This window comes from Podarcis gaigeae (assembly GCF_964106915.1).
Source record: "Podarcis gaigeae genome assembly, chromosome: 2".
Taxonomy (NCBI): domain Eukaryota; kingdom Metazoa; phylum Chordata; class Lepidosauria; order Squamata; family Lacertidae; genus Podarcis; species Podarcis gaigeae.
In genome coordinates this window covers 1,557,300-1,571,857 of record NC_139679.1, presented here as the reverse complement: position 1 = coordinate 1,571,857, position 14,558 = coordinate 1,557,300, and the positions used below count along the sequence as shown (strand labels likewise).

Here is a 14,558-nt window from a genome sequence, read left to right as displayed (position 1 = left end):
CAGGGTCCTGGATTCCTGCCTCAGAGTCCTGCCCTGAGTACCCCACTACACCCAGGAGGACTAGCTACTTGCTTTAGGTGGGGGGGGGGGAGAGGCACAAACCCTTCAGTTGGCATTTTGGTATCACTCAAATTTGGCTGATCTACTGAGAAGTCATAGGAAGACGGCATGGTATCACTCGCTGATGATCTCTAATGTGCTGAATGTAAATTATGGGTGGGTTGCCGTGCCACATCCAGAAGGAGAGAGCATGAGGCTGGCTAACAGGGGTCTGACCTAGTTTGCATTCTCTGTCCACCCTCCACTCTGTTAAGGGCTGCTCCTTCTGCTCTGTTTCCCAAGAGGCTTTCTCAATTTTCTTGCATGATGTGGTTGGTGGAAAGGAGGGACTGATGGACTCTGAAAGAGTACAGACTATCTGGCTGTGGCTTGTTTGCCTGGGAATGGTGCTCTGTGGGGCTTCCTTTCTCTCTTGCAGCCTTTCCTTCCAATTTCTTAGCAGGCGCCTCTTTAAGAAACTGTAATGGGATGGGGCGGGGGAAGAGAGAAGAAGGCCAAATGGGTGATGAAGCTTCGTGACATAACAGGAAAGGACAGAATAGGTCACGCCACAACTCATTACGTGCGTTCGGCATGTCCCAGGGCAAGCGGGGACTAAAAATAGCATTTGCCGCTCCATATTTAGTTGGGGAAAGAAAGGAATCAAGTGAATTTTAGAAACACATTGTGTTTGTGTGGGTTGGGAAGAGGGAGGTGGCATCGTGGGAAAGAGGGAAGGAGGGCAGGCAGTGCAGACTTGGGATGGAGTCAGTGTGACAGGTCTGCTCTTGTGGCCTATAACCCCAGGGTTATGGTCCCAGAGCCCTAAAGCATTTGGACACAGAGACAGCACTTTAATGATCAAGAGGCACTGGGCCAGAGAGTTTTTCCTCCTTGTCTTAGTCAAACAAGCAGACAATAAGCTATGTTTCCAGGATCTAGCTACATACAAGAGTTCCCAGTGTTCTGTCACACTCCCATGTGACCAAGAAATGAAAAGCAGGGAAGAAGGGGGCAGATAAGAAACAATGCTTGATTCTGATCAGCTGATTTCAGCAGTGGCTGGAAACCTGGGGTTGTATTTCAACCACAGCAGGGCATCTCTTCACTCACCCATCTCCATGCCACAGCAAGCCACAGGGAAGACTTTACCAGGAGCAGAGACGGTTTTAGGATAGCACAACTGGTGTGGCTGCACTGGGCACAGACTGCAGGGGGTGTTAAAGCAATGCTATAGCAATGGAGCATGAGAGGTGGGGGACGTGAAATTTTAGCATTGCACAGGGTGCTGCTGAAATTTGAGAGCTCAACATCTGTCACCGCCGTGAGCACACCTGTCAGGGCTGGTTTGCTCAAACCAGCATTGCACCTGAACCCAGGATCATGGTTCCATTCACTCTAACAAACCATGATCAGTAAGCCAAGAAGAAACTTTGGCTACAGATAGTGGCTGGTTGGGAGCAAAACAAATGACAATCCTTGACTGTGAGACATAATGTCAAGTCAGCAATCATGTTTCCTTTAGACAATTCCCTGGGAGGAGAATGGTGTCCCCCGGTGAGAGCTGCCATTTTTTAGCGGCAAGTGCCACTTTTTTCGCCAGAATGCCCCAGAGCAACAGAAAAGTGTGGAGAAACTGGATAGTCTCTCTCTTTCTCTCTCTCTCTCTCTCTCTCTCTCTCTCTCTCCTCTTTCTTTCTCTACTAAGAGCCATACAATGAGGCTGACTGTTGGAAGACCCAAAGTAGTTTGCCCCACAATGCCTAGTCAACGATGGAAATCACTCATGCAATCATACCTATCCAAAACTTGGATAACTTCAAAAACAGGTTGGACAAATTCATGGTCAATAAGTCTATCAGTGACTACTAGCTATGCTGGCTGTATCCCACCTCCCTGGTCTGAGGCCATCTGCCTCTAAAGAATCCCAAGTGGGGAGACAAGTGGCTCTTGCCCTCCGTTGTGGGCTTCCCACAAGCATCTGGCTGGCCACTGTGAGGACAGGATGCTGGACTCGATGGGCCTGATCTAGCAGGGCTCTTTTTATGTTCTTAATATCTGTGGCATTCTGGGAAAAGAAGACAGTGGCTTATGGGAGGGAGGGAGCCACCAAAATACAGTGGTACCTTGGGTTACATACGCTTCAGGTTACATATGCTTCAGGTTACAGACTCCGCTAACCCAGAAATAGTACCTCGGGTTCAGAACTTTGCTTCAGGATGAGAACCGAAATCATGCTCCAGCAGCGCAGTGGCAGCAGGAGGCCCCATTAGGTAAAGTGGTGCCTCAGGTTAAGAACAGTTTCAGGTTAAGAACGGAACTCCGGAATGAATTAAGTACTTAACCTGAGGTACCACTGTAAGCATTACTGCCGCCGCCACATAAAACAATAACAACAAAGAAGGGGGAAATGGAACTGAACATGAACAAATAAATGCTGAAACAAATGTGCTTTTAATGGCTGAATAATGAAATGAGTGAAGTTTTAAATAATGGAAACAAATGGACTTACAAAATAGAGGGGGAAACTGTACACCCCTAAGAATCATGATGTATTCTTGTTTAACTGTAAGCAGCACATTAGCATAATTTGATAACTGTCTGCTTTTTATTTTGTATTAAAGATCTCCCAGACTTGCCTGCATCTCACAGTTCTGCAAGTTTTGTGGAGAAGTGTGTCTGTGCATACACACAATGACAACAGCCAATGCTAACTCTTCAAAAAGCCAGCAAATATTTACAGAGATGCCGTGTGGGCGGGAGTCAGGCTGGGGAAGATGAGGAGAGACAAGCAGCAAATCTTTTCCACAGGCTGTTGTATTGGCAGAACTTGGCATCTCCAGTCTCTCTGGTGGCTTCTTTTTCATGGGAACTCGGAAGAAGCAGGATAAGGCTTTTTTCTAGAGCTTTTTGCTCAGGCTTTTTTCTAGAGCTTTGCTCTTAAGATGCCTTCAGCCTCATGGCCTCCATGGCCAAATTTTCAGGGGTGGAGGGAGTTAGAGTCCCAGCAACATCTGTAGGACACTAAGTTGGGGGAGGCTGGTTTCAAGCTTGGGATGGAGGCTATGTGTAGTGTATTTCTTTACATTTCCTAAACAATAGATAAAACCTTTCTTATTCTCAGCTGTGTCCCTCCAGGTTGTTTGTAAGCAAATTAACATAATTTCTGATGGTCACAACTAGTGAATTATACTACTATATATTATTAATTTACTACACTATTCAGGAATAATTAATAATTATTGTATATTGTTGTCTAATTAATTAATTGCATTCGTATCCTGAATTACCTTCAAAGAGATCAAGGTAGCATTCATGGAAATATAAAGTTTTCATCCTCAGAACGACCCCTGTGAAATGGTTTGGAAAATGGTGATTGACTTCTTGGATGAGCAGTGTGTGTGTGTGTGTGTGTGTGTGTGTGTGTGCGTGCACGTGTGCAGAGGACTGCTCCAAGTCTCCCTTTCTTCCATTGTGTTCCCTATGTGACAGCCCAATCTGAGATGGTGACAAGGGCTTACTGTGGGGTTTCCTATGTAAGACCCTTTTGACACTGTGGAGCGAGATACACTCCTGGAGCAGGATAGGATGGTAGAATGAACTGTACCACTTCAAGAAAAGGCACATTTTTAAAATCTTCCTCATTCTTTGCAAAGAGAGCGAGAGAGAAACAAATCTCTCAGCCCCACATTATTCTGCTGCATATATAGATATGACCCAAGTCAAAGAGTGTACATGTAGTAAACCAGAATACCCCTTGTTTGGATGAGATCTCAACTTGGGGCAAGAGAACTTATCTAGGCACATGACATCTTGCCTTTCTTTCTCTGCCTCATTTGCACTAAACTCCTATACCTGCTGAAAAGCCTATTTGTTTATTTATTAGATTTGTGTTCCCCGCCCACAAATGAAACTCAAAGCAATTTCCAGGATTTTGAGCCTTTGTTCTCCCATGAAGATCTTCAGCACAAATACAACACCTCTTTAAAACCCCTTTCAGTTGGGTTTGACTGTCTGCCCGCCCCTGCAAGAGAATCCAGTAGTGCTTGCTGTGAGGACTTCCTGTAATTCTGAAACTGGTTTCAATGTGTAGTGCAAATATACTGGTGTCTCCTCCATCTGCAGGTATTGGGATTAGGAGCAAGGCCAGAAGCCCTGACCATGTTGCTGAGTGCTCTATGCTTCTTTCTCTTTCCAGACTCTCTTCCAGAGCCCCGATGAAGGCTGGCAGGTCTACACTTCCGCTCAGGCCCCCGACGGCAAATGTCTGTGCACGGCTGTCATCCCTGTCCAGGGCACATGCTCCAGGGACCTGCGCAGCCGACAACTACGGCAGCTGATGGAAAAAGTAAGTGATGTATTTTTAATTTGGGGTGCTGGTGGGGACTGCTCTAGACCTATTGCAGATGCTGATTGGGATGGAGGAATAGATCCAACTGTTTCTGCAGCATGTCACTTTTGCAGGTGTTCATTCATCAGTCTTTTCTGTCCCATTCCCTTCATTTTTTGGTAAAGTTTTTTAAAAAATTCATTCTATAAGGTGAAAATTAAAAGATGGAAAACAAAACTGCAAAATAGACACATAGAATTAATACAGTTGCACTTGGGTTAAAAAAAAAACCAAAGTCCAAGTAATGACTATCAACATCACCAGATTATCAAGTCTAGTTCCAGATTTGCCAAGCTTGTGACATGGGTCCATCTTGAAAATGATGGTTCTGCTATATATTTCATAAAAGAATGCCAAATCATATAAAAAGCATCTTCAGGTTCTAGTCCTTATCACAAATTATGTGTTATTTTCTCCATTATAGCTATATTCCAGAGACAGTGGAACCAAGCGCACTGTGTAAGATTTTGGGATGCTTCCTATTGAGTTGCAATTCCTATTCATGCTGCCAATATCATATATAAGACCAAGTATTTTGGTTATATATCTACATTAATCTATGCTTTAAAAAAATAATAATGAACAAACAAGAAAATCCACATTTACATAAGAGGTTTTGAAAGCGTATTTCAAAAAACCCCACTTATTTCTCAATGTATTTTACTTCAAAGGTGCAAGTTGAGCTGAGAACTGTATCACCGAATTTGGAGAAGTGTTTACTCTGAAGGATAACTATCTTCCAAATTCCAGCCTCCACAGTAGTCCAGGAGGTGCAGCAGTTTGTATAGGGGTTCACAAATATCAAATTCCTCAAGCAATGCCAACAGATGCTACAGGAATTGTGCCCATTTTGGTTGAGAAAGGAGCGAACACAGAACACTTCTCTTTTCCCAGGACATTCACCACGAAGCTACCTACTGCTCTATCAGCGGAGGGAGACTAACACAGCCACCATGGCTGGCAGCCACTAATAGCCTGTTCTTCCTTCCTCTAATCCTCATTTAAAGCCATCCCAATTCATGGCCATCATGATATCTTGCCGGAGCAAATTCTATAGTTTACCTACCCGCTGCGACAAGAAGTGCTTTGTTTTGTCTCCCAACAGTCAGCATCATTGGATACGTTGTATTAAGCAAGAGGGAGTTGAGAAAGGGGGAGTCTCCCTGTCCCCTTCCTCCACACCAATCATACATTTGGGTCCTCAGCCAAACCTTTCAGTCTGGTTGGGGCTCATTTCCATTCTATTGTAGGATTCATTCCAAAACAGAGCTTGAGGGGTCACAGCGTTGCCCTTTGTGCATCAGAACGCGTAGACTGCTGTCCCATTGCTAAAACAAGGAAGAAAGGGGTAAATCTCAGGTTTGGGCTCTCATTTAGGTACAAGGCCTGTTTCCTACCCCCCTCAAAACAACTTTTAATTACTGCATTTCCCCCACAGCCCTTTGCTCTTGCAACATTTAATTGGAAGCCGGAGACTTTGATCCTTCTGTTAGCTGTGCTTTCTTCTCCAAGACAGCTCTGCTTCTTAGGATTCCAGGGAGGATGCATGGAGGCTTCCTCTGTCTCACCTTCTTCTGCTTAATGAGATGCAAATGGTGCCTTTATTGCTCCACACGGAGCCTCCACATGGCAGGATGAGCAGTAAATCCCCCTCCTCCAGATTAATTGTGTTAAAATCTTATTACAAAGAGAAGACGGCTTCTTATTGACTTCGCACGTGCAAATAAAGTATTTATTAGCCAAATAAGAATCACATCAATTTACAATTGCAATTACTAGAAGCCCCCCACAAAGGAGTTGCAGGCGAAAAGAGTCTGCCAAGCTCAGCTTTCACGTGGCTTTTGAAAGCTTCAAAATGGGGGCAGGGATGGGAAACAAGGGACCCACTTGGCACATTTACATGCTAGCTGTTGATAGGAAACCTGGGAGTGCTTGTATGTGTTTTATAATGTAGGTTTCTAGCCCTCACAGTTTTTGGAAGATGACTTTGAGACAGTAGGGTGGGATTTAATAGACCTGCCCACATTTGACACTGAGGAGAAGGTAGAAGAAATGAAGCATGAACTTAAGGATTCAAGTTTAGAAGAGAAGCTGGTGGAACAGGTGTGGGGAGGAACAGAGGGAGGATTGCAAGGACTGTAAAGTGCACATCCCTTGCTAAGTATATATGGGATGCAGTGCAAGCAGCATTTGTGGTTGTGAGGCCCATTGTAAATTTGTCAAGAAATCAAATGAGGGATGCATACTATATGCATTTATTTTGTTTTATTTTTGGTTGGAGAACTTCATGCCAAAATTCAGGGAAGTGCAAATTTCAAAGGATAGCTCTGTTTTGACTTGTATCTTGATTTGGGTAGTGCACAATTGGTAGATTTTCATGAAAACATCAACCAAACAGTTCCCTTCCCCTCCCTAAATACAGCTCCCAGAATCCCTGATCATTGCCCATCTTAGCTGGTGATGACAGACCTGGAGTGGAGTCAAACAACATCTGGATGGAACTGACGTGATTGTGGTGGTGATTTTGATTTATTACCTGCCCTTCTCCCTAAAGTTCCAGAGCAGGTTACAACCATTCAAAATGCAACTTAATAAACAGTTTTTAAAACTTGCCGTTCCCCCCTCCAAAAATCTCCACAATTACAAAAAATAGGGAGAGTCCTGGTATAAAAGACGCTGTAAGACAGCTCATAAGTTTGGACTGGGTCTAAACTAGGGGTGGTCTACATGCCCCCACCCAAAAAATACATGGCCATATTTGGAAGTTTTTGGAATGCACCAAAATTTACCCCCTTACCATTTAGGAATGTGATCATCTCTGTCAGGACTGCCGCTAGGTCCCAGCTCACAGAGGACCAACGCCCAGTGGATATTATATACAAAAGTCTTTATTGAAGTTTAGTTTCCATTTTCAAGCTCTGGGCGCGCAGGCCCACGTCTTAACGCTAGACCGGCTAAGTCCCCTCTGACTCACTGCTCCACCCACACCAGTTTAAGATTCTAGCCTGGCTCCACCTCTTGCGCTGCTCTTTCCTGCGTTGGGTCCTTCTGCCCTCTGGGGTTCCCTCCTTCCTGGACTCCTCTGACGCGGAGCCTCCTGAGTCTTGCCCCTCCCTCCGGCGGGCTTTAGGACCTGGCTCCCTTCCCGGGCTCCCCGCTGTGCCGCGCTCCTGTACATTTGAACTTGGCGCGCGCGCCCAGCCGGTGACTTTCCTTCTGACCGTTTCCCCGCTTCCTGATGTGGGTGTTGCCAAACCTGACTCCTCTCCTCCCTCTGGTGGTGAGGACACCGGTCCCGACTCCTGGGACTCCCCCTCCCCACTGCGCTCTGGTGGAGACGCTGGCCCTGATCTCCAGCTGCTGTTCAGAGACTCCCCGCTGGCCCCTCCCTCTTGAGGTTTCTCCCTTGGAATCTCCCTTGCTCTGGCCACCGGCGCTCCCTTCTGTGAGTCCTCCGATTCGCTAGAGAGGCTTGTGGAATAACTCTGGCCACTGTCACTGCCTGCGCCCCCCTCGTACTCCTCCTCCTCACTCTCCATTTGCTCCCCCTCCTGTGTCTCTCCTTCTGAACCCCTGACATCCATCCCCCCCTCGAAGCCCCCCCTTCCCCCCTCCCCCTCTTCCGGTGCGGGTTCCGGGTGCTCCATTGTTGTAGGGGTGAGTCCAGGATACAGCTCGTCCCCTGAGGCTTGCAACCATCGAGATAAGTCCGGGAAGTCCCCCATGGGCTCGTCGACGACGACCTCCTCCGCTTCCATCTCCTGCGCGGTGTGCTCGAAATCTGCGCTCGACCCCAAATCACCCAAGAGCCCTCCTCCCCCTGTTGTTTGATGGGGGTCCACCTCCCAGGGCCCCTTCGGCATGTCTCTGCGCCAGCCCACCTCGGGTTGGTCCTCCCACCAATAAGATCCCCCCGTGCTAAAACCTGAAAGTGATCCCTCCGGAGAGCTGCCTCCCGGAGCCGAGTCCTCAGCTGACGAGAAACCCCGGAAAGTGCTGGCCGAGAGTGTGGGTGTGAACAAACAATCCTCGAAAAAGCCCGCCGGCATAGGCTTGTGCGGGAAAAGTGTGTGGAATTCTTCCTTGAGCAACTGCTCTTCCACTGCGTAATCCGGCACCCACCTGTTGGCGCTGGCCGGGGTGTCCTCCGTGGCGAGAAGATATTCAATCCCGTCCTCCCCCCACCTTGAGTCTAAAATCTCAGTGGCTTCATTAAGTGGCTCCCCTTTCGGCGACCCCCCTTTTTTGGGCGCTTCTCTGAGCGGGTCTGGCGCCTTCCCCGGTGCTTGAAACCTGTGGGGCTCTCTGTAGGGCGTGAGCACTGATCTATGAAAGACCGGGTGCATTCTGGAACCCTCCGGGAGTGTCAACCGGAAGGCCACTGGGTTGATCTGCGCCTCTACTTGGTAAGGCCCTAGCTGCTTGTGCCCTAGTTTCTTCTTGGCTAACGATCTGGCTGGAACTGCTTGTGCTGCCAACCAGACCCAGTCTCCCACCTGGATGTCCTCCCCAACCCTCCTGTGTCGATCTGCCTGCACTTTGTAAGCCTGTTTTGCCAACTCTAACTGCCTCCTGAGCTGCTCGTGGATCTCCTGCAACTCCGCTGCCACTTCCTCTGCTCCCTGTGGCTTCCCCTCCCGCACTGTGTCCAGACCCGGGAAGGTTCTGGGATGCCTCCCGTAGTTGGCAAAAAATGGGGTCACCCCCGTGGACCCGTGCTTCGTGTTGTTGTAGGCAAACTCGGCCAACGGTAGATAGTCCACCCAGGTCGATGGCTGCTGGTTCGCGTAGCATCTCAGGTACTGCTGCATGATGGCGTTGACCCTTTCCGCCTGCCCGTTAGTTTGCGGGTGTCTCGCCGACGCCAGGCTGACCTTGACGTTCAGGAATCCCATCAGCTTTTGCCAGAAGTTGGAGATGAACTGGCGCCCCCGGTCGGACAAAATAGACCGTGGTAGGCCGTGCACCTTGAACACGTGGTCTATGAACATCTTAGCGGTCTGCTCGGCCGTGGCCACCTTCGCGCACGGAATGAAGTGGGCCATCTTGGTGAACAGGTCCACTACCACGAGCACTGCCGTCTTGCCCCTTGAGCTGGGTAGATCTGTGACAAAGTCCAGGGCTACCCTCTCCCACGGTACGAACGGTGTCTGTAGCGGTTCCAACAGGCCCGCCGGCGGCTGGTGCACAGGCTTAGCCCTTTGGCAGGTGTCGCACCTATTGACATAGTCCGCGACATCCCCCCGCATCTTAGGCCACCAAAAGTCTCTGGCTACTAAGTCCACCGTCTTCTCCTTGCCGAAGTGCCCCGCGCTGGGCGCGTCGTGCAGCTGTTGCAGGACCTTCGCGCGGAGGCTGTCTCCTGGTACGTAGAGGACTCCCTTGCGTAGGAGCAGGCCGTCTCGCACTTGGAATTCGTCGCCCCTCGCCTTGCCACTGCACACCTCCTCCATCTTGGCTCGGGCGAACGAGTCTGTTCGCAGCGCGCGGCGCACCGCGTCCAGGTCCACCGTGGCTGACGCGCATGCCCACGCCTGTGGTGTGAAAATGTGCTTGGCCGCCGCCGGTGCCTCTGCCTCCAGATACTGCGGTTTTCTGGACAGCGCGTCCGCCAAGACGTTGCTGTTTCCTGGGATGTACTCAATTCTGAAGTCGAAATCTGCAAAGAACTCCGCCCAGCGGATGTGTCGCTGGTTCAGGAACCTCGCCGTGCGCCAGTACTCCAAGTTCTTATGGTCTGTGCGGACCTGCACCGTGTGCTTGGCTCCGACGAGGAAGTGCCGCCACGCCTTGAAGGCTGCATGTATGGCCAGCAACTCCCTGTCCCAAATGGTGTAGTTCTGCTCCGCTTTGCTGAGTTTTCTGGAGTAGAAAGCGCACGGCCTCCAGTCCCCCTGGTGGTCTTGCTGCAACAGAACGGCTCCCACGGCCCTGTCTGAGGCGTCCGTCTCCACTCTCATGGGCCTGCTGGGATTTACGTGCAGTAGGTTCTCTTCGGAAGCGAAGAGCTGCTTGAGCTTCTGAAAGGACTGCTCTGCCTGCTCCGTCCAGATGAACCTCTTCTTCTTGGAACTGAGGGTGTCGGTGATGGCCGCTGTCTGCATGGCGAAACCCTTGATGAACTTGCGATAAAAGTTGGCAAAACCGACAAACCTCTGTACTTCCTTCCTATTGCGTGGGCTCTTCCAATCCAGTACTGCACGTACCTTGGCACCGTCCATAGCCAGTCCCTTGTCGGACAGTTTGTAGCCCAAGAAATCCACCTCCGTCTTGTCGAACTGGCACTTCTCCAGCTTGGCGTACAGCCTGTGCTCCCGCAGCCTCTGCAGAACTTCCCTAACATCTCTCTCGTGAGCCTCCGGCGATTCCGAGAAGATTAGGATGTCATCCAGGAAGCAGACGCACTTCTTGTAGAGGAGACCCGCCAAGACATGATGCATGAAGGCTTGAAAGCAGTGGGAACCATTTTTTAATCCAAAAGGCATAACTCTGTATTCATAAGTGCCCAGCGGCGTAAACATGGTTGTTTTCCACTCGTCGCCTTCCCGTACGCGAATGAGATTGTACGCTCCGCGCAGATCCAACTTGGTAAAGATGCGACCCTTCCTCACCGTCGCCAGCAGGTCATCGATCTTGGGCATAGGGAATGCTGAGGGCTTGGTCTTGAGGTTCAAGAAGCGGAAATCAACGACCAGCCTCTTTTGGGGCGTGTCCCGCTTCTTTACAAAGAACACGGGACTGCCTCCTGCCGCCTTGGACTCCCGGATGAATCCCCGCTTCAGGTTGTGATCTATGAACTCCCTGAGCTCTTGCAATTCATCCTCAGACATGGAGTACAGTTTCCCCGTCGGGAGCGTCGCCCCGGGCAGGAGGTCGATCTTGCAGTCGTAGGGTCTGTGTGGTGGCAGCTTATCCGCCTCTTTCTCGCAGAAGACCTCCAAAAACTCCTTGTATTTGTTAGGCACCGCTTGCAACATGCCCAAGTTCAGCTGTGGTCCATCCTCGTGCCCCTCATCTTCCAAGTCCGCCAGGATGCAGTGTTCTGCGCAGTAAGAGGAGCCGAAGGTCAGTTGCCGCTGGTACCAAGCTAATGCTGGGCTGTGCCTATCCAGCCAACTCATTCCCAACACTATGGGCGTGTCTGACAGGCGGGTGACGTTGAAGCTGATGACCTCACGGTGGTTTCCAATGCGCATCACCATTGGCGGCGTCTGCTGTAGCACTTGCCCTCCCAGTAGCTCCCTGCCGTCCACTGTGACGACTTTCAGAGGTACCGCCGCTGGCAGAAGGGCTATGCCATGTTGCTGGAGGAACTGCATGTCTATAAAATCTGCATTGCTCCCCGAGTCTACGGTGATGGGAATTTCCACCAGTAGCCCATTGGGGAGCTGAAGGGATGCGGTGAGCTGCACTACTGGTTTGGGTGGGAGGGGGTCGGTGGGCTGTAAGATCCCTGGGGATTGCTTCACTGACTTGTCTGGCTGGTCCCCAGAGATGCCATCTCCAGCCAGACAGTGGAGTTTTCCTGCTGCGACTCCCTCTGCTGAATTGCGTCTGTTACTGTCGCTGCGGCTGCAGTATGCTTGTGAAACCGCTGGGGACACTCTTTTGCCATATGCTGAGCACTGTCGCAGATGTAGCACTTCCTGGTTCCTCTAGGAGGCTTCATCTTGACTGCTCCCGGAGTTAGGGCTCCGACTGTGGAGTGAGCCTTAGCACCACCTATCTCCATCGGCTCCTCTCCCCCTCCCAGCGGAGGCATGGATCGAGCGCGCGCCGCCTCCTTGGGGAAGGGAGGCAGTCCTTTCGCTGGCGTGCGTCCCAAATGCCCTTCCTCCCTGCCCCAAGGGCGTCCTTCCAACCGAACCCCAATGGAGAGTGCCCGTTCCACCACTTCCTTGGTGGTTTGGGGTCTTCCCCCCCTTGCGATCTCATCTTTCACAGCTCCGCTCAACCCCTCCCAGAACAGGTCTCTGACGGCAGGCGATTCTTTCTCCCAGGCTAGTACATTCACCAATCCGAAAAAACGTGCATGATATTGCCTCACAGTGGCTTTACCTTGTCTTAGTCCGTGAATCTCCCTCCTAGCGATATCCACATCAATCTCAGATAAAAAACACGCATCCATCACTTTAATGAAGGCAGCCGCATTTTGGAGGGCTGGATCCTTGTCTCTCCATAGATTGCGCAGCCACGATTTTGCCTCCCCCCGCAAATGCGAAATAATAAATCCCACTTTCTCTCCCTCATTTTTAAAGTCTTTGTCAAGCAGCTGCAATGTATAAATCACATCTGCTCTGAAGTTAGGATACTCCTGCAGGTCCCCATTGAAGTGAGATACCAGGCTCCCTCCTCTGTTTCCCAGCCCAATCCCTTCTGGTCTGGTGGCTGGGAGCCTCTGTGTACTTAGCACTTCTAACCTGGTTCGCAGATCCTGGCAGGCAGCAGCTGCTTCCTGTTCTTTCTTTCTGGAAGCCGCAATTTCTGCAGTCAACTGCGTCACTGCGTTTTGCAAACTCGCTATCCTCTCTTCGGTAGTCATTTCCCTGTTTTTCGTGAGCTCGCGAAGCACCAATCTTCACCCCTCGCTGCTTTCCCGCACTCCACGAGGTTGCAAAATTGGTGAAAAACGAGAGGGGACTTACTGTCAGGACTGCCGCTAGGTCCCAGCTCACAGAGGACCAACGCCCAGTGGATATTATATACAAAAGTCTTTATTGAAGTTTAGTTTCCATTTTCAAGCTCTGGGCGCGCAGGCCCACGTCTTAACGCTAGACCGGCTAAGTCCCCTCTGACTCACTGCTCCACCCACACCAGTTTAAGATTCTAGCCTGGCTCCACCTCTTGCGCTGCTCTTTCCTGCGTTGGGTCCTTCTGCCCTCTGGGGTTCCCTCCTTCCTGGACTCCTCTGACGCGGAGCCTCCTGAGTCTTGCCCCTCCCTCCGGCGGGCTTTAGGACCTGGCTCCCTTCCCGGGCTCCCCGCTGTGCCGCGCTCCTGTACATTTGAACTTGGCGCGCGCGCCCAGCCGGTGACTTTCCTTCTGACCGTTTCCCCGCTTCCTGATGTGGGTGTTGCCAAACCTGACTCCTCTCCTCCCTCTGGTGGTGAGGACACCGGTCCCGACTCCTGGGACTCCCCCTCCCCACTGCGCTCTGGTGGAGACGCTGGCCCTGATCTCCAGCTGCTGTTCAGAGACTCCCCGCTGGCCCCTCCCTCTTGAGGTTTCTCCCTTGGAATCTCCCTTGCTCTGGCCACCGGCGCTCCCTTCTGTGAGTCCTCCGATTCGCTAGAGAGGCTTGTGGAATAACTCTGGCCACTGTCACTGCCTGCGCCCCCCTCGTACTCCTCCTCCTCACTCTCCATTTGCTCCCCCTCCTGTGTCTCTCCTTCTGAACCCCTGACAATCTCTTTCACATTTTATGTTTAATTTGAAGTTTATTGCTTTTGTAGACAATGGCAATCACTTCAAAATAGGTCTGTTTCCAGATGCATGACCATGATACAGCATCATTTTGGGATGTGGGGGGTGGGGTGGGGAGAATGCATAGTGGCTGCAACAAAAGTAGCCAAATAAACATGCTGCAAAACAATCCCTGGTAGGTCCATTAACTCCAGGGTCTATAATTATTTAGCTGCATCACAGGTATGCAGTTTAGTCCTGCTGGCCTCATGACACGGAAAAGCTGTCTGTGGACAAAAAGGCCCCTCGGCCTGAAGCGAGATGAGCCCCCACTCCATAGTCACCTTTGACTGGACTTAACTGTCCAGGGGCCCTTTACCTTTTCGTACCTTTTATCCTTTCATAAATCACTTAGAGGGTTTCCTTTTACAATCAAGTGGTATATAAATGCTATGAAATAAAGTTTTTCCTGCTTGCATCCCCCCCTGCATTTCCCCTTGTTTGCAAGAGTTGCCTCTTGTTGCACAGCCACCATTTTTGTCCTTTCCACACAAACACACACCAGCTACTGCAGAGCATTTCCCTCAGAAGAAGGGAGAGTGCCGTCACCACTTCACCAATGGGACACAGCACACATGGCAGCCACCATCCTGAGAAAATCCATTAATCCCTATTCTATTCTATTCTATTCTATTCTATTCTATTCTATTCTATTCTATTCTATTCT

The 14,558-nt window shown here is 50.3% G+C and overlaps 1 protein-coding gene across 5 annotated transcripts in view; it reads left to right on the top strand.

Annotated features, from left to right (window-relative positions):
• OLFM2 (olfactomedin 2) overlaps positions 1-14,558 on the top strand; it is a 191,375-nt gene that overhangs the window by 110,724 nt on the left and 66,093 nt on the right. For all 5 annotated transcript variants that reach the window (XM_083729214.1, XM_083729212.1, XM_083729213.1 and 2 more), the window contains exon 2: positions 4,238-4,387. In XM_083729214.1, coding sequence (XP_083585340.1) covers positions 4,238-4,387 — 150 coding nt within the window. The remainder of the gene's footprint in view (positions 1-4,237; positions 4,388-14,558) is intronic.